The following is an 18,002-nucleotide window of genomic DNA, read 5'->3' on the forward strand; positions in this document are numbered from 1 at the left end:
ACCATGAAAACAAGCATCTGGTGTGGGCTTGACCCTGCCTAGTCATGTTCACAACTATGAAAACTATTATGTACTGTGGGCTAGACCCTGTCTAGTCATGTTTATAACTATGGACAGCAGGATCAAGTGTGAATCATATTGGTAACTCTTAAGGTATTTATTTTTGGTGCACTATATTGCATCTAAATGTTACCAATTATTCTAAGCAAGAAATCTGCATCCTTAATGTAGCGCGCTAAAGGTTTTAAAAAAAGCACATTGGAAAGATGACAGTAAAATAGAAGTACAACAGACAGCAGTCAAGGCAGATTATAATATAACCGACACAGGCTGCTCTTCAGTTCTGGATCTGCCCTAACCGTGCAGCTTAGAAGTGAAAATAAAATGCAGTAGGATAAAAAAAGGCTAAAGCTTTATGGAGAAGGCATAAATAAGAAGTCCTCGTAAACAGGAGGCCGTGACCCATGACCAATGCTAGGATTGCTCTGTTACCCCATGCTTCTATGTGCTATCTCACCTCCGTCAGAGCGTGCAGCTGCCCCTGGTGGACGCAGACCCCCATGAACCTGCAAAGACACAAAACAGAAACATATTGATACATTTTCTGAAATCCACCCATGTCAAGTGATGAAGGACACCCAACCACAAGTGACAGCCAACAGTGATACTCAAAGTGCGGCCCTTGTAATTTTTACAGCAGCACTGTGGTGCTGTTTAATCAGCTGAGCACTAACATGCAGAACCTTCTTTAAAAAATGGGCGATTATTTTTATTCATATATTAACTGAAGTAAACGAAAAGAAGCAAATTAAGTGTCCTGCACGACTTAAGAAATGCATTAATTTTTAAAGTCATCCTGCAACAAACATTTATAAATATGAGAAAGGCTCTACAAATGTTTTAAAAAGTGTATTCCATAAACAAGCAGAAACATTTCACATTAGTAGTAAATATTACTAGATTGATGTATTGAGAAGTATGTTTTTTTAATTGCCAGCTTCCAAACCTTAGAATTTAGAAATATTCATGCCTCCTTACTCTGACAACAGTGCCAATGATGAATAAAAAGGCAGTTGTCATGTGGACCCCTGGGTTATTATTACAGACGGATGACATCTGAGTTTGATAAAACACAAGAGAATGTTTTGTACAGCGCACATCCTGAACTCATGCATTTCAAGGTGCTCATATGTGAGAATGAAGGAAAATGAGGCAAAGTTAAACAAAAGAATTGCCCATGACCACATAGTTGCTTTAAGTGGGAAAGTTAGGACTGATCTCGGGTGTTTTCATTACACATTTAGCAGTTCATCCACTAAATGAGTTATCTCTTTCCCTCTCTTGTTGCACATCAAAAGCTGATGCTCTGAATTTAATTCTCGGCACAAAAAGTTGGAGAGAGTGGGGCAGGCAGGACCTATTTGAAGGCCACCCCCACCGCAGACACGCCCGCATGCATGCTCTGTCACCTTGAACCGAGGCGACAACACCAGGGGAGACTCGACCGCAACACCAAAGTGGTGACCCCCCCCCATTGTGAGACAAACCCACCACAAATGCCCGACACCGCTGCTCTACTCCTGGCAATGCAAGCATCCCGAGAGACACTGTAAGGCAGAGTGGAAGAAGTACACTCTTAAGTATCGCTTCTGTGCCAAGACCTACGCAATGTGGCGGAAGAGACTCCTTGACAGAATCAAGGATCTGAGTTGGAAGACACTGTCACGGGCCTCCAAAAGGAAGGGACTGAAGCACAGGCCACCACGAAGGACGTAGTATTCGCAGCTGGAGGATGCAGAAAACCGCACCAGTCGGAGTAACCTACTGTTTGTGGGATTTCCAGAAGGGACAGAGTCTTGATATGACACGATTCCTTGATCTGTGATTGTGAGACATTCTTCCTCGTGACAAGTTCTCCTCCTGCTTTATTATCGATAGGGTGCATCATGCACTGGGGAACAAACCTATACTCGGGGCTCCTTATAGAACAGTGATTGCATGTTTTTAGGATTATCAACACCAGGACATGGTCATAACAGAGGTGCGCAAACTGGGAGAAGTGTGCCGGGAGAACCCAAAATCCTCATATTCCCCCACTACTCCAGGGAAGTTCAGAAGCAGCAGTGCACTTTTGCCTCAGTCAAGGACAGACTGAGGGGGCTTAATTTGCAATATATCCTTCTATTCCAAACCAAACTCAAAATCCTGCTCTAAGGGAAGTCATTCCTTTTTCAAACACCAGAAGAGGTGTGGACATGGTTGGAGGAGTGCCCTAAACTGGCGTGGACAGGAGCCATAGACCCCAGAGCACTTCCTTATATCAAGGAAGGAGCTCGGCCGAAAGAGAGGAAGCACACTGGGAGGAGACGTAGACGTGAAATGGTGAGGAAAAACTGCAGTGGGGCATTTCGAAGCTACCTCCGATTCAGAAGTGGACTGGCCCACAGACAGGAAAAAGAACAGGAAAGACACTGGAAGAGGATTCCACACACGGTGAAACTGGAGCTGAACTGGACACTGGATACAAAGCCCCTTATCCCAGTGGTGGCCAATGAAGCGCTCGAGGGAGACCAAGACACTGCACCCTCAGACAATATAGTATCGGAACTCGCGGGGACTTCGTAATGATGTGACTGGTACTAAAACAAGTGCCGAATGGCAGAGATATAGGTTGTGGGGTCTCGCCCGTCCCTTCTGGGTTGGCTTCGACTCTTTGCATAGAACTCATAACAGAAAACAAGGGCTGCATTATTTCTGTTCATAGCATATTCTACTGATGCAAGTTTAACTTTCTGGGGTTGTACAGGGCAAAATGACGGGTGGCCTACAGGCTTCTCAGGCTCTTTTCAAGCATGGTTTGGCACGGTTGCCACACTTCACTGCTGGGGGAGATATTGGGGGGGGGGGGCAAGAAGAGGGGGGTAAAAAAGGGTTCAAAGGGTAGTTAGGACCAGTTTGAATGTGGTTACTTTCATTGACATGAAGGCGCTGCAGTCACAGGGCCAGGCTAAGACATGTATTTATATTTGCACAATGACACCAACACTAGAAGATCCCCATGGCACAGACTGGATAGGTGGCTGACCCAACACTAAGAAAACTGATGTGGAACGTCAACAGCCTTGGCAAAAAAAGTTAAGATGAGCCTAGTGATGCACTATATTAAACGAAAGCTGCCAGATATGATCATTCTTCAAGAAGCCCACTTCCAAGGCACCCATTGAAAGTTCCTGGCAGAGGGGAGTATACCACCCTAGCATATGCTGGTATTACCACGGAAGCAAGGGGTGTAGCCATACAGATTAGGAAAAGCATCCCTTTAACCGGTTCTGTGCCTTGGACGAGATCATCTCGTCCAAGGCTACAGTTCCCCTGTGCCTTGGACGAAATCATCTCGTCCATGGCACAGGGGAACTTGGGGGCGCGCTAGCGCGCCCCCGTGCATCCCCCTTCCCCCCCCCAAGTCGGGATGGAAGGGGAAGACCTTCCCCTTCCACCCCCGACCCCCCCCCTGTGACGTCAGCGCGCGAGCACGCGCTGATTTGTCACAGGGGCCTCCCTAGTCGCGCTGGAAGCTCTGCTTCCAGCGCGATTGAAAAAGAAATGCAAAAGCATTTCTTTTTCCATCACTTGGGAGGCCCGGAGAGGCTTCAAAGGGAAGGAAAAGTATTTCCTTCCCTTTGAAGTCCCTCCGAGGGTTTCAAAAGCCGGATTGCTTGCAATCCGGCTTTTGAAACCCCACTAGACACCAGGGATTTTTTTTTTTTTATTGAAACTGACAAAAGGGAGCGACCCCTTGGGCAAGGGTCGCTCCCAGAGGGGGCATTTTTTTGAGAAGGCCTTTTCTGCCCCCAGGGGGGGCAGAAACCTCTAGGCACCAGGGACCCTTTTTTTTTTTTTTTTTATGTTTCATTTCTTTTTTTTTGGGTGGGGAGCGACCCCTTAGGCAAGGGTCGCTCCCCTTGGGGGAAAATTATATTTTGGCCATTTCTGCCCCCCTTGGGGGCAGATTGGCCTATTTTGATGAGGCCAATCTGCCCCCAAGGGGGGTAGAAACCACTAGACACCAGGGATTTTTTTTTTTTAATTGTTATTGACAAAAGGGAGCGACCCCTTGGGCAAGGGTCGCTCCCAGGGGGGGCATATTTTCGGGAAGGCCTTTTCTGCCCCCCCCTGGGGGCAGATCGGCCTACTATTAGGCCGATCTGCCCCCAGGGGGGGCAGAAACCTCTAGGCACCAGGGACCTTTTTTTTTTTTTTTTTTTTTTTTTTTTAATGTTTCATTTTATTTTATTTTTTTGGTGGGGAGCGACCCCTTAGGCAAGGGTCGCTCCCCTTGGGGGAAAATTATATTTTGGCCATTTCTGCCCCCCTTGGGGGCAGATTGGCCTATTTTGATGAGGCCAATCTGCCCCCAAGGGGGGTAGAAACCACTAGACACCAGGGAGTTTTTTCTTTGCGTGAATTTCACGCAAAGGGAGTGACCCCTTAGGCAAGGGTCGCTCCCTGGGGGGGAGGGCAATTTATTTTAGGCCATTTCTGCCCCCCCTGGGGGCAGTTCGGCCTATTATTAGGCCGAACTGCCCCCAGGGGGGGGGGGCAGAACCCTCTAGGCGCCAGGGCAATTTTTTTTTTTTGTGTTTTTTTTTTTTTTTGTGTTTCTTTTTTTAGAGATGGGGAGCGACCCATCAGGCAAGGGTCGCTCCCCTGGGGGGCAAATTGTATTTAGACCATTTCTGCCCCCCTGGGGGCAGATTGGCCGATTTTAGGTCAATCTGCCCCCAAGGGGGTAGAAACCACTAGGCACCGGGGATTTGTTTTTTGGCGCCAATGTCACGTAGGGGGAGCGACCCCGTAGGCAAGGGTCGCTTCCGGGGGCGGGGGCAAATTTATTTTAGGCCATTTATGCCCCCCCTGGGGGCAGTTCAGCCTATTATTAGGCCGAACTGCCACCAGGGGGGGGGGGCAGAACCCTCAGGGCACCAGGGCAAATGTTTTTTTTGTGTTTTTTTTTTTTGTTTGTTTGTTTTTTTCGAGATGGGGAGCGACCCATCAGGCAAGGGTCGCTCCCCTGGGGGGCAAATTGTATTTAGGCCATTTCTGCCCCCCTTGGGGCAGATTGGCCGATTTTAGGTAAATCTGCCCCCAAGGGGGCAGAAACCACTAGACACCTGGGATTTGTTTTTTGGCACCAATGTCACGCAGGGGGAGCGACCCCGTAGGCAAGGGTCGCTCCCGGGGGCGGGGGCTGGGGGGGCAAATTTATTTTAGGCCATTTCTGCCCCCCCTGGGGACAGTTCGGCCTATTATTAGGCCGAACTGCCCCCGGGGGGGGGGGGCAGAACCCTCAGGGCACCAGGGCAAATGTTTTTGTTGTGTTTTTTTTTTTGTTTGTTTGTTTTTTTCGAGATGGGGAGCGACACATCAGGCAAGGGTCGCCCCCCTGGGGGGCAAATTGTATTTAGGCCATTTCTGCCCCCCTGGGGGCAGATTGGCCGATTTTAGGTCAATCTGCCCCCAAGGGGGCAGAAACCACTAGGCGCCTGGGATTTGTTTTTTGGCGCCAATGTCACGCAGGGGGAGCGACCCCGTAGGCAAGGGTCGCTCCCGGGGGCGGGGGTGGGGCAAATTTATTTTAGTCCATTTCTGCCCCCCCTTGGGACAGTTCGGCCTATTATTAGGCCGAACTGCCCCAGGGGAGGGGGCAGAACCCTCAGGGCACCAGGGCAAATTTTTTTGTTGTGTTTTTTTTTTTGTTTGTTTGTTTTTTTCGAGATGGGCAGCGACCCATCAGGCAAGGGTCGCTCCCCTTGGGGGGCAAATTGTATTTAGGCCATTTCTGCCCCCCCCCCGGGGGCAGATTGGCCGATTTTAGGTCAATCTGCCCCCAGGGGGGGCAGAAACCTCTAGGCGCCAGGGCAATTTTTTTTTTTGTTTGTTTGTTTTTTTAGAGATGGGGAGCGACCCATCAGGCAAGGGTCGCCCCCCTGGGGGGCAAATTTATTTTATTCCATTTCTGCCCCCCCTGGGGGCAAATCGGCCTATTTTAGGTCAGAAACCACTAGGCACCGGGGATTTGTTTTTTGGCGCCAATGTCACGCAGGGGGAGCGACCCCGTAGGCAAGGGTCGCTCCCTGGGGGGGTGGGTTGGGTTGGGGGGGGCAAATTTATTTTAGGCCATTTCTGCCCCCCCTCCCGGGGCCAGCTGAGCTACAGGCCAAACTCCACAGGTAGGCACTTTGCAAAAAACACCTCTGTTTTCTGTGAAAAAATATGTTCTGTCCACGTTGTGTTTTGGGCCATTTCCTTTTGTGGGCGCTAGGCCTACCCACAGAAGTGAGGTATCATTTTTATCGGGAGACTTGGGGGAACGCTGGGTGGAAGGAAATTTGTGGCTCCTCTCAGATTCCAGAACTTTCTGCCACAGAAATGTGAGGAACATGTGTTTTTTTAGCCAAATTTTGAGGTTTGCAAAGGATTCTGGGTAACAGAACCTGGTCCGAGCCCCGCAAGTCACCCCTCCTTGGATTCCCCTAGGTCTCTAGTTTTCAGAAATGCACAGGTTTGGTAGGTTTCCCTAGGTGCCGGCTGAGCTAGAGGCCAAAATCTACAGGTAGGCACTTCGCAAAAAACACCTCTGTTTTCTTCCAAAACTTTTGATGTGTCCACGTTGCGCTTTGGGGTGTTTCCTGTCGCGGGCGCTAGGCCTACCCACGCAAGTGAGGTATCATTTTTATCGGGAGACTTGGGGGAACGCTGGGTGGAAGGAAATGTGTGGCTCCTCTCAGATTCCAGAACTTTCTGCCACAGAAATGTGAGGAACATGTGTTTTTTTAGCCAAATTTTGAGGTTTGCAAAGGATTCTGGGTAACAGAACCTGGTCCGAGCCCCGCAAGTCACCCCATCTTGGATTCCCCTAGGTCTCTAGTTTTCAGAAATGCACAGGTTTGGTAGGTTTCCCTAGGTGCCGGCTGAGCTAGAGGCCAAAATCTACAGGTAGGCACTTCGCAAAAAACACCTCTGTTTTCTTCCAAAATTTTTGATGTGTCCACGTTGCGCTTTGGGGTGTTTCCTGCCGCCGGCGCTAGGCCTACCCACACAAGTGAGGTATCATTTTTATCGGGAGACTTGGGGGAACGCTGGGTGGAAGGAAATGTGTGGCTCCTCTCAGATTCCAGAACTTTCTGCCACAGAAATGTGAGGAACATGTGTTTTTTTAGCCAAATTTTGAGGTTTGCAAAGGATTCTGGGTAACAGAACCTGGTCCGAGCCCCGCAAGTCACCCCATCTTGGATTCCCCTAGGTCTGTAGTTTTCAGAAATGCACAGGTTTGGTAGGTTTCCCTAGGTGCCGGCTGAGCTAGAGGCCAAAATCTACAGGTAGGCACTTCGCAAAAAACACCTCTGTTTTCTTCCAAAATTTTTGATGTGTCTACGTTGCGCTTTGGGGTGTTTCCTGTCGCGGGCGCTAGGCCTACCCACGCAAGTGAGGTATCATTTTTATCGGGAGACTTGGGGGAACGCTGAGTGGAAGGAAATTTGTGGCTCCTCTCAGATTCCAGAACTTTCTGCCACAGAAATGTGAGGAACATGTGTTTTTTTAGCCAAATTTTGAGGTTTGCAAAGGATTCTGGGTAACAGAACCTGGTCCGAGCCCCGCAAGTCACCCCTCCTTGGATTCCCCTAGGTCTCTAGTTTTCAGAAATGCACAGGTTTGGTAGGTTTCCCTAGGTGCCGGCTGAGCTAGAGGCCAAAATCTACAGGTAGACACTTCGCAAAAAACACCTCTGTTTTCTTTAAAAAAAATGGGATGTGTCCACGTTGCGTTTTGGGGCGTTTCCTGTCGCGGGCGCTAGGCCTACCCACACAAGTGAGGTATCATTTTTATCGGGAGACTTGGGGGAACATAGATTAGCAAAACAAGTGCTATTGCCCCTTGTCTTTCTCTACATTTTTTCCTTCCAAATATAGGAGAGTGTGTAAAAAAGACATCTATTTGAGAAATTCCCTATAATTCACATGCTAGTATGGTCACCCCGGAATTCAGAGATGTGCAAATAACCACTGCTCCTCAGCACCTTATCTTGTGCCCTTTTTGGAAATGCAAAGGTTTTCTTGATAGCAATTTTTTACTCTTTATATTTCAGCAAATGAATTGCTGTATACCCGGTATAGAATGAAAACGCACTGCAGGGTGCAGCTCATTTATTGGCTCTGGGTTCCTCGGGTTCTTGATGAACCTACAAGCCCTATATATCCCCGCAACCAGAGGAGGGCAGCAGACGTAACAGTATATTGCTTTCCATAATCTGACATTGCAGAGAAAAGTTACAGAGTAAAACGTAGAGAAAAATTGATGTTTTTTTCACCTCAATTTCAATATTTTTCTTTTTCAGCTGTTATTTTCTGTAGGAAACCCTTGTAGGATCTACACAAATGACCCCTTGCTGAATTCAGAATTTTGTCTACTTTTCAGAAATGGTTAGGTTTCTGGGATCCAGCATTGGTTTCATGCCCATTCCTGTCACTGACTGGAAGGAGGCTGAAAGCACAAAAAATTGCTAAAATGGGGTATGCCCCAGTATAATGCCAAAATTGTGTTGAAAAATTGGGTTTTCTGATTCAAGTCTGCCTGTTCCTGAAAGCTAGGAAGCTGCTGAGTTTAGCACTGCAAACCCTTTGTTGATGCCATTTTCAGGGGGAAATCCACAAGCCTTCTTCTGCAGCCACTTTTTCCAATTTTTTAAAAAAAAAAAACGAAATTTTCACTGTATTTTGGCCAATTTCTTGGCCTCCTTCAAGGGAACCCACAAAGTCTGGGTACCTCTAGAATCCCTAGGATGTTGGAAAAAAAGGACGCAAATTTGGCTTGGTTAGCTTATGTGGACAAAAAGTTATGAGTGCCTAAGCGCGAACTGCCCCAAATAGGCAAAAAAAGGCCTGGCACAGGAGGGGGAAAAGGCCTGGCAGCAAAGGGGTTAAACATGACGAGGACATGGGTGGACCCCTAGGGACGATATTTGGTTGTGCAGGGACCTCTGGGGGCCGTACTACAATGGCTCTGGTGAGCATTTATGCACCTCCCAGACTCCAAACTCTTACACTGGCCAAGATCACCGATTTCCTACTAGACTATACTTCTACACTGCACATAGTGGGGGGAGACTTTAACGATGTTATCGGTATGAGAATAGATCATTCTGGAATATTCTTAACAACTCCCCATCCAACGGTGCTGGCATACTTCTCCGACAGAGTGGGCCTGGTGGACCTCTGGCGTTGAATGCACCCAGACATGCCGAAGTACTCCTACTTCTCCAAGGCAAATAAGTTATACTCAAGGTTAGATTATGTCTTTACACCTCGTGGCGAGGTTGGGGAGGTAAAACATGAGGAATACCAAGCAAGAGGACTGTGGGATAATTTGCCCCTCGTGGTCCAAACGGGACATCTGAGGGGAGGGATGGAAGCTGAACTCATGGGAATTGAAAGACAGAGAAATTGCCAAGGAGCTCCAAGCAGACATAATGCTCTACTTTGAGGAAAACAAAGACTCAGTAGAGTCTAAAATCATGCTCTGGGAAGCACTCACAGCAGCGCTTAACAGGGCCCAAAACTGAATAGCACAGTAAAAAAGGTGCAAGATTGTAGATCAGGAAGTTCATGAAATAAGGATCCTCAAACTGGAGGATTCACCCGTATCCTTATCTAACCCTATAACCCTTCGATAGGTAGCACCCCTACAAGCTGAATATATGGACCTGGTGCAGTTACGGGCAAAAAAAAGCAGATGTTGGTCACTCTCTACCGTCTCTTTGAGATGGAGGATAAAGCCGGGCAACTGCTGGTGTGGCTGAGCAAGAGGGAGCAGGAGACCCGATAAGTACACAGTATGAGAAGGAGTTTGATGTAGTGCACTGGTGTAGGAAAGTACCATCTTGCCTGGCATGTTACCCCCATATTTCACTGTATATATGTTGTTTTAGTCTATGTGTCACTGGGACCCTGCCAGGCAGGGCCCCAGTGCTCATAAGTATGTGCCCTGTATGTGTTCCCTGTGTGATGACTAACTGTCTCACCGAGGCTCTGCTAACCAGAACCTCTGTGGTTATGCTCTCTCTGCTTTCCAAATTGTCACTAACAGGCTAGTGACCAATTTCACCAATTCACATTGGCATACTGGTACACCCATATAATTCCCTAGTATATGGTACTGAGGTACCCAGGGTATTGGGGTTCCAGGAGATCTCTATGGGCTGCAGCATTTCTTTTGCCACCCAAAGGGAGATCGGACAATTCTTACACAGGCCTGCCAGTGCAGCCTGAGTGAAATAACGTCCACGTTATTTCACAGCCATTTACCACTGCACTTAAGTAACTTATAAGTCACCTATACATGTCTAACCTTCACCTGGTGAAGGTTGGGTGCAAAGTTACTTAGTGTGTGGGCACCCTGGCACTAGCCAAGGTGCCCCCACATTGTTCAGGGCAAATTCCCCGGACTTTGTGAGTGCGGGGACACCATTACACCCGTGCACTATACATAGGTCACTACCTATGTATAGCGTCACAATGGTAACTCCGAACATGGCCATGTAACATGTCTAAGATCTTGGAATTGACACCCCAATGCCATTCTGGCATTGGGGAGACAATTCCATGATCCCCCGGGTCTCTAGCACAAAACCCGGGTACTGCCAAACTGCCTTTCCGGGGTCTCCACTGCAGCTGCCAACCCCTCAGACAGGTTTCTGCCCCCCCTCGGGTCCAGGCAGCCCTGGCCCAGGAAGGCATACAAAGGATTTCCTCTGAGAGAGGGGGTAACACCCTCTCCCTTTGGAAATAGGTGTGATGGCTGGGGAGGAGTAGCCTCCCCCAGCCTCTGGAAATGCTTTGATGGGTACAGATGCTGCCCATCTCTGCATAAGCCAGTCTACACCGGTTTAGGGATCCCCCAGCCCTGCTCTGGCGCGCAACTGGACAAAGGAAAGGGGAGTGACCACTCCCCTGACCTGCACCTCCCAGGGGAGGTGCCCAGAACTCCTCCAGTGTGCCCTAGACCTCTGCCATCTTGGAAACAGAGGTGTTGCTGACACACTGGACTGCTCTGAGTGGCTAGTTTCAGCAGAAGACGTCAGAGACTCCTTCTGATAGGCTCTTACCTCTCTTAGTAGCCAATCCTCCTTCGTAGGTAGCCAAACCTCCTTTTCTGGCTATTTAGGGTCTCTGCTTTGGGGAATTCTTCAGATACCGAATGCAAGAGCTCACCAGAGTTCCTCTGCATCTCCCTCTTCACCTTCTGCCAAAGGATCGACCGCTGACTGTTGCGGTTTTGCATGCGTCCTGAGCAAAGTAGCAAAGACGACTACTGCAACCTTGTATCGCTTCATCCTGCCGGCTTTCTCAACTGTTTCCAGGTGGTGCATGCTCTGGTGGTAGCCTGCCTCCTTCTAGCACCAGGAGCTCTGAAGAAATCTCCTGTGGGTCGACGGAATCTTCCCCCCTGCAACCGCAGGCAACAAAAGACTGCATCACCGGTCCTCTGGGTCCCCTCTCACACGACGAGCGTGGTCCCTGGAACTCAGCAACTCTGTCCAAGTGACTCCCACAGTCCAGTGACTCTTCAGTCCAAGTTTGGTGGAGGTAAGTCCTTGCCTCCCCACGCTGGACTGCATTGCTGGGTACCATGTGATTTGCAGCTGCTCCGGCTCCTGTGCACTCTTCCAGGATTTCCTTTGTGCACAGCCAAGCCTGGGTCCCCGACACTCTAACCTGCAGTGCACAACCTTCTGAGTTGTCCTCCGGCGTCGTGGGACTCCCTTTTGTGACTTCGCGTGGACTCCGGTTCACTCTTCTTCCAAGTGCCTGTTCCGGTACTTCTGCGGGTGCTGCCTGCTTCTGTGAGGGCTCCCTGACTTGCTGGGCGCCCCCTCTGTCTCCTCATCCAAGTGGCGACATCCTGGTCCCTCCTGGCCCACAGCAGCATCCAAAAACCCTAACCGCGACCCTTGCAGCTAGCAAGGCTTGTTTGCAGTCTTTCTGCGTGGGAACACCTCTGCAAGCTTCTTCACGACGTGGGACATCCATCCTCCAAGGGGAAGTTCCTAGTCCTCTTCGTTCTTGCAAAACACCAAGCTTCTTCCATCCGGTGGCAGCTTCCTTGCACCCTCAGCTGGCATTTCCTGGGCTCCTGCCCACTCTCGTCACTGTTGCGACTCTTGGACTTGGTCCCCTTGTCTTACAGGTACTCAGGTCCGGAAATCCACTGTTGTGGCATTGCTGGTGTTGGTTTTCCTTGCAGAATCCCCCTATCACGACTTCTGTGCTCTCTGGGGGTTGTAGGTGCGCTTTACACCTACCTTAAAGGGTCTTGGGGTGGGCTATTTTTCTAACCCTCACTGTTTTCTTACAGTCCCAGCGACCCTCTACAAGCTCACATAGGTTTGGGGTCCATTCGTGATTCGCATTCCACTTTTGGAGTATATGGTTTGTGTTGCCCCTATACCTATGTGCTCCTATTGCAATCTATTGTAACTTTACACTGCTTGCATTACTTCCTTTTGCTATTACTGCATAATTTTGGTATTGTGTACATATATCTTGTGTATATTTCTCATCCTCATACTGAGGGTACTCACTGAGATACTTTTGGCATATTGTCATAAAAATAAAGTACCTTTATTTTTAGTATATCTGTGTATTGTGTTTTCTTATGATATTGTGACACCAGTGGTATAGTAGGAGCTTTACATGTCTCCTAGTTCAGCCTAAGCTGCTTTGCCATAGCTACCTTCTATCAGCCTTAGCTGCTAGAAACACCTCTTTTACACTAATAAGGGATAACTGGACCTGGCACAAGGTGTAAGTACCTCTGGTACCCACTACAAGCCAGGCCAGCCTCCTACAACTGGCCCTTACTAGAGCAGACAATAACATTTGGTTATAGCCCCAAGTTCCGGAACTGGGTAGCGGTCCTATATCGGAACCTGGTAGCCGCAGTAAGGGTTAATGGAAAATTGTCTGCCGAATTTCCGATCTAACCTGATGATTACCATCCCGACACTCTTCCAACTTCTGAATGATTATGTTGCCCATTGGGGATATAAGATAAACTGGGACAAGTCTGTGCTGTATACACCCCAATGAACACTAGAACCTCTACCGCTGCCTGTAGGAGGCTGGTCTGGCTTATAGTGGGTACCTGATGGTACTTACACCTTGTGCCAGGTCCAGTTATCCATTATTATTAGATAAGAGGTGTTCTAGCAACTTAGGCTGATAGAGGTAGCTATAGCAGAGCAGCTTAGGCTCAACTAGGAGACATGCAAAGCTCCTACCATACCACTTATGTCATATAGCACTATATCATAAGAATCGCAATACTCAGAATTACTAAAAATAAAGGTACTTTATTTTTAGTGACAATATGTCAGAAATATCTCAGAGGATATACTCCCTTAGGAGGTAAGTAAAATACACAAAATATACACACAAACCAAAATCAGGTAAGTAAACAGTTAGAAAAGTAGTGCAAACACTGTAGAATACAATAGGATGCAATAGGCCTAGGGGCAACACAAACCATATACTAAGAAAGTGGAATGCGAACCACTTAGGGACCCCAGGCCTAGTGTAGTTTGTAGAGGGTCGCTGGGAGTGTAAGAGAACACTAAGGGTGTCCAAGATACCCCACCCCAAGACCCTGAAAAGTAGGAGTAAAGTTACCCTACTTCCCCAGAAACACACTAAAGTCGTGATAGGAGATTCTGCAAAGACCACAACTGACTGCAAAGCACTGAAGACGGATTCCTGTACCTGAGGACCTGCAAAGGAAGGGGACCAAGTCCAAGAGTCACAAAAGTGTTTGGGGGGGCAGGGGCAGGAGCCCACTAAACCCTGGATGAAGGTGCAAAATGGCTGCCTCCGGGAGGAAGAAGCTGAAGTGCAACAACAGAAGATGCCAAGAACTTCTCCTTTGCACAGAAGATGTCCCACGGTGTGCTGGAGGATGCAGAGTTGTTTCCACGCAGAAAGACCACAAACAAGCCTTGCTAGCTGTAAGGGTCGCAGCTGAAGAAAATGGGTGCTGCCCGGGCCCAGGAAGGACCAGGAGGTCGCCCCTTGGAGGAGGAGACAGGGGGAGCGCTGAGCAACACAGAGAGCCCACGCAGATCAGGCAGCACCCGCAGAAGTACTTGAACACGGGTTCAAGAAAACTGAGCACGGCAGTCATCTCAACACTACAAAGGAGGGTCCCACGAAGCCGATGGTCAACTCGGCGAGTTGAGCAATGCAGGACAAAGTGCTGGGGACCTGGGCTGTGCTGTGCACGAAGGATTCCTTGCAAAAGTGCACAGAAGTCCTACCAGCTGCAGTTCACGCAGTACACAGGATTACTGTCTGGCGTGGGGAGGCAAGGACTTACCTCCACCAAATTTGGACAGATGGACCACTGGACTGTCGGGGTCACTTGGATCCAGCTCCTGTGTTCCAAGGACCACGCTCGTCACAATAAGAGAGGACCCAGAGGACCGGTGAAGCAGACGTTTGGTGCCTGCGTTACAGGGGGAAGATTCCGTCGACCCACAGGAGATTTCTTCTTGGCTTCCAGTGCAGGGTGAAGGCAGACAGCCCCCAGAGCATGCACCACCAGGAAGCAGTCGAGAAAGCCGGCAGGATTAGGCGATATAATGTTGCTGGTAGCCTTCTTGCTACTTTGCTGCAGTTTTGCAGGCGTCCTGGAGCAGTCAGCGGTCGATCCTTGGCAGACGTCGAAGAGGGAGATGCAGAGGAACTCTGGTGAGCTCTTGCATTCGTTATCTGACGAGAAGCCCACAGGAGAGACCCTAAATAGCCCTCAAAGGAGGATTGGCCACCTAGTCAGGTAAGCATCTATCAGAAGGGGTCTCTGACGTCACCTGCTGGCACTGGCCACTGGAGGCCTCCATTGTGCCCTCACACCTCTGCATACAAGATGGCAGAGGTCTGGGACACACTGGAGGAGCTCTGGGCACCACCCCTGGGGTGGCGATTGTCAGGGGAGTGGTCACTCCCCTTTCTTTTGTCCAGTTTCGCGTCAGAGCAGGGGCTGGGGGATCCCTGAACCGGTGTAGACTGGCTTATGCAAGGAGGGCACCATCTGTGCCCTTCAAAGCATTTCCAGAGGCTGGGGGAGGATACTCCTCCCCAGCCCTTAACACCTATTTCCAAAGGGAGAGGGTGTAACACCCTAGAAATTTTTTGTTCTGCCTTCCTGGGACTGGCCTGCCCAGACCCCAGGAGGGCAGAAGCCTGTCTGAGTTGGCAGTAGCGGTGGCTGCAGTGAAAACCCCAGAGAGCTGGTCTGGCAGTACCCAGGGATGCATGGGATTGGCACCCCAATACCAGTTTTGGCATGGGGGGGGCAATTCCATGATCTTAGACATGTTACATGGCCATATTCGGAGTTACCATTGTGAAGATACATATAGGTATTGACTTATATGTAGTGCACACGTGTAATGGTGTCCCCGCACTCACAAAGTCCTGGGAAATAGCACTGAACTATGTGGGGGCACCTTGGCTAGTGCCAGGGTGCCCTCACATTTTTTTACTTTGCACCTAACCTTCCCCAAGTGAGGGTTAGACATATAGGTGACTTATAAGTTACTTAAGTGCAGTGAAAAAAGGCTGTGAAATAACGTGGACGTTATTTCACTCAGGCTGCAGTGGTAGTCCTGTGTAAGAATTGTCTGAGCTCCCTATGGGTGGCAAAAGAAATGCTGCAGCCCACAGGGATCTCCTGGAACCCCAGAACCCTGGGTACCTAGGTACCATATACTAGGGAATTATAAGGGTGTTCCAGTGTGCCAATTAGAATTGGTAAAAATGGTCACTAGCCTGCAGTGACAATTTTAAAGGAAGAGAGGGCATAAGCACTGAGGTTCTGATTAGCAGAGCCTCAGTGATACAGTTAGGCACCAAACAGGGAACACATTCAGGCCACAACTATGAGCACTGGTATCCTGTGTAGCAGGATCCCAGTGAGACAGGCAAAAACAGACACACAAGTAAAAATGAGGGTAACATGCAGGCAAGATGGTACTTTCCTACATTGCCCTCTTGACTTCGAGATTCTGAAGAGGGATTTAAATACTTAGGAATATTGATGACACTGCAGAAAGAATAGTTTTCTCCCTGGAATGTGGGCAGAGTACTGCTTGAATCCCAGGTAGATGCTGCTTGATGTAGGTTTTCCTCTCTTACTGGTGGGGCATTGCAGCAATTTTTTTTTTAAGTATTTCACTGCGCAAACTGCTATATGTTCTTCAAAACACATATTACCCCGTCCCACCAACCAGATTTATCAAGATCAACAGAGCCAAGAACCAGTACAATGGGGGCCTGTTACTGCCGGACGTAGATGATTATTACTGGGCAGCACATCTGATCAACAATTGGATTTATGCGGGACGGACGGACGGACGGGCGCGCGCACGCACACACACACACGCGTTCAGAAGCTCCAGCCTTCAACATAGGTAATACTAAAAGCCTGGGCAACTAAAACAATAGGGTGGGCCCAGAAAATAACTAAGCAAACACCTCTCTGGAGGGGGGCATGGTTGAGAAGAATTGCAGAGCTGCAGGGTTTTGGAGTGTGGGATACCATGGGTATTTCTAAGGTGGGTGACATCACTAAAGGCAGACATCATGCCCTCTAATGCAGGCAGAATACCATCTATATATGTCCCAGTTTCTGGGTTACGCTAAGCTCCAACTTGCTTGGAGAGCAGAGGGGCTAGAGGGCGAGGACATACCAGAATCTGCCCCCCTTGGATGGGCTGCAGAGAGACACATGACAGAGAGATGTGGGCGACCTAGAAGATGTAGACTAGGAGGCAGCACTAATGCGGCACGTATGTGCTTGATACAATTCAAAATACTTCACAGAGTATATTCTGTCTTCCGCAGACTGCATACTATGGAAAGGGCGCCCTCCCCTCCCTGCTGTCGGGGTGGAGAAAGCACAGGGTATTTTATTCATACTATGTGGGAATGCCCAGCAATCCAGATATACTGGTCTGAGATAGTTGGGGCACTCTGGGCCACACTGGAGGTATCGCTCCAGCCTGAGCCACTATTCATGTTGCCGGGGATCCCCAGTGATGTTGACTTTCCCCGCTTTAAACTATCTTTGTGCATGCTGAGCCTCATGGTGGCAAAGAGAGATGTGGCTAAATAAAGGCGAGCGCCAGAAATACCTATACAGGAATGGAGAAGGGGAATGGACTTACACATGGCTGCTGAAGAAGTAACGTATCAAAGTAGAGGCTGCCCCCGTAAGTTTCATAAGATCTGGAGATGGTGGAGAACATACTATGGATTGGGATTGTGGGTGGGGAGCCCAGGTACCCAGTTGGGGACGACCAACGCCAGATGGAATGATTGTGGCTATGGTATCACTTATTGTGCATCGTGTTGACCTTAATGTACCACAACACTGATGGCTGTAAGATTTCTCTTTCGAAATTGTGTGTGTAAAATGCTGGTATTGGTGGCAAGTGATTGTATTGCATTCTGTGGTTTGTGTGTTCATAAAAAAACACAATAAAAAAGAAACTAAAGGCATAAAGAGATAGTGAGGGCTAAGATTCTATTTCATTCCAATTCAATGATCAAGTTACTTCCTTTGAACATAAGGCAGCAACAGTAAGCAGAAAAGAAATACCCCAAAGTGCGGTAGGGGTACAGCAACTCAGAAAAAGCGTAACACAGTATTATGACTCTTCTGGTGACCAGGGGTTTGATTTAGAGTGCAGGATGGAATGAAACCCTCAAAATAATCCACGACTCACAGTTCACACCGTGTACATGCTTTGCCCCAACTATGACCACCTTATGCCCTGCTAGCATCCATGAGGCCCTCTGCCAGACCACAGACCATACTTCTTGGTTCCTATGAAAACGACTGAGTACTCATGTCCCAGAAGAAGCTCTGCTCTTAGTTATTCTTATGTTCAG

General features: G+C 48.8%; 1 protein-coding gene across 3 annotated transcripts in view; it reads right to left on the bottom strand.

Moving 5' to 3' along the window:
* The window catches only part of LOC138261608 (dual specificity testis-specific protein kinase 1-like), a 377,555-nt gene that overhangs the window by 95,489 nt on the left and 264,064 nt on the right, over positions 1 to 18,002 (bottom strand). For all 3 annotated transcript variants that reach the window (XM_069210760.1, XM_069210858.1, XM_069210947.1), the window contains one exon: positions 518 to 566. In XM_069210760.1, the coding sequence (XP_069066861.1) occupies positions 518 to 566 (49 nt within the window). The remainder of the gene's footprint in view (positions 1 to 517; positions 567 to 18,002) is intronic.

This window comes from Pleurodeles waltl, chromosome 1_1, assembly GCF_031143425.1.
Source record: "Pleurodeles waltl isolate 20211129_DDA chromosome 1_1, aPleWal1.hap1.20221129, whole genome shotgun sequence".
Taxonomy (NCBI): domain Eukaryota; kingdom Metazoa; phylum Chordata; class Amphibia; order Caudata; family Salamandridae; genus Pleurodeles; species Pleurodeles waltl.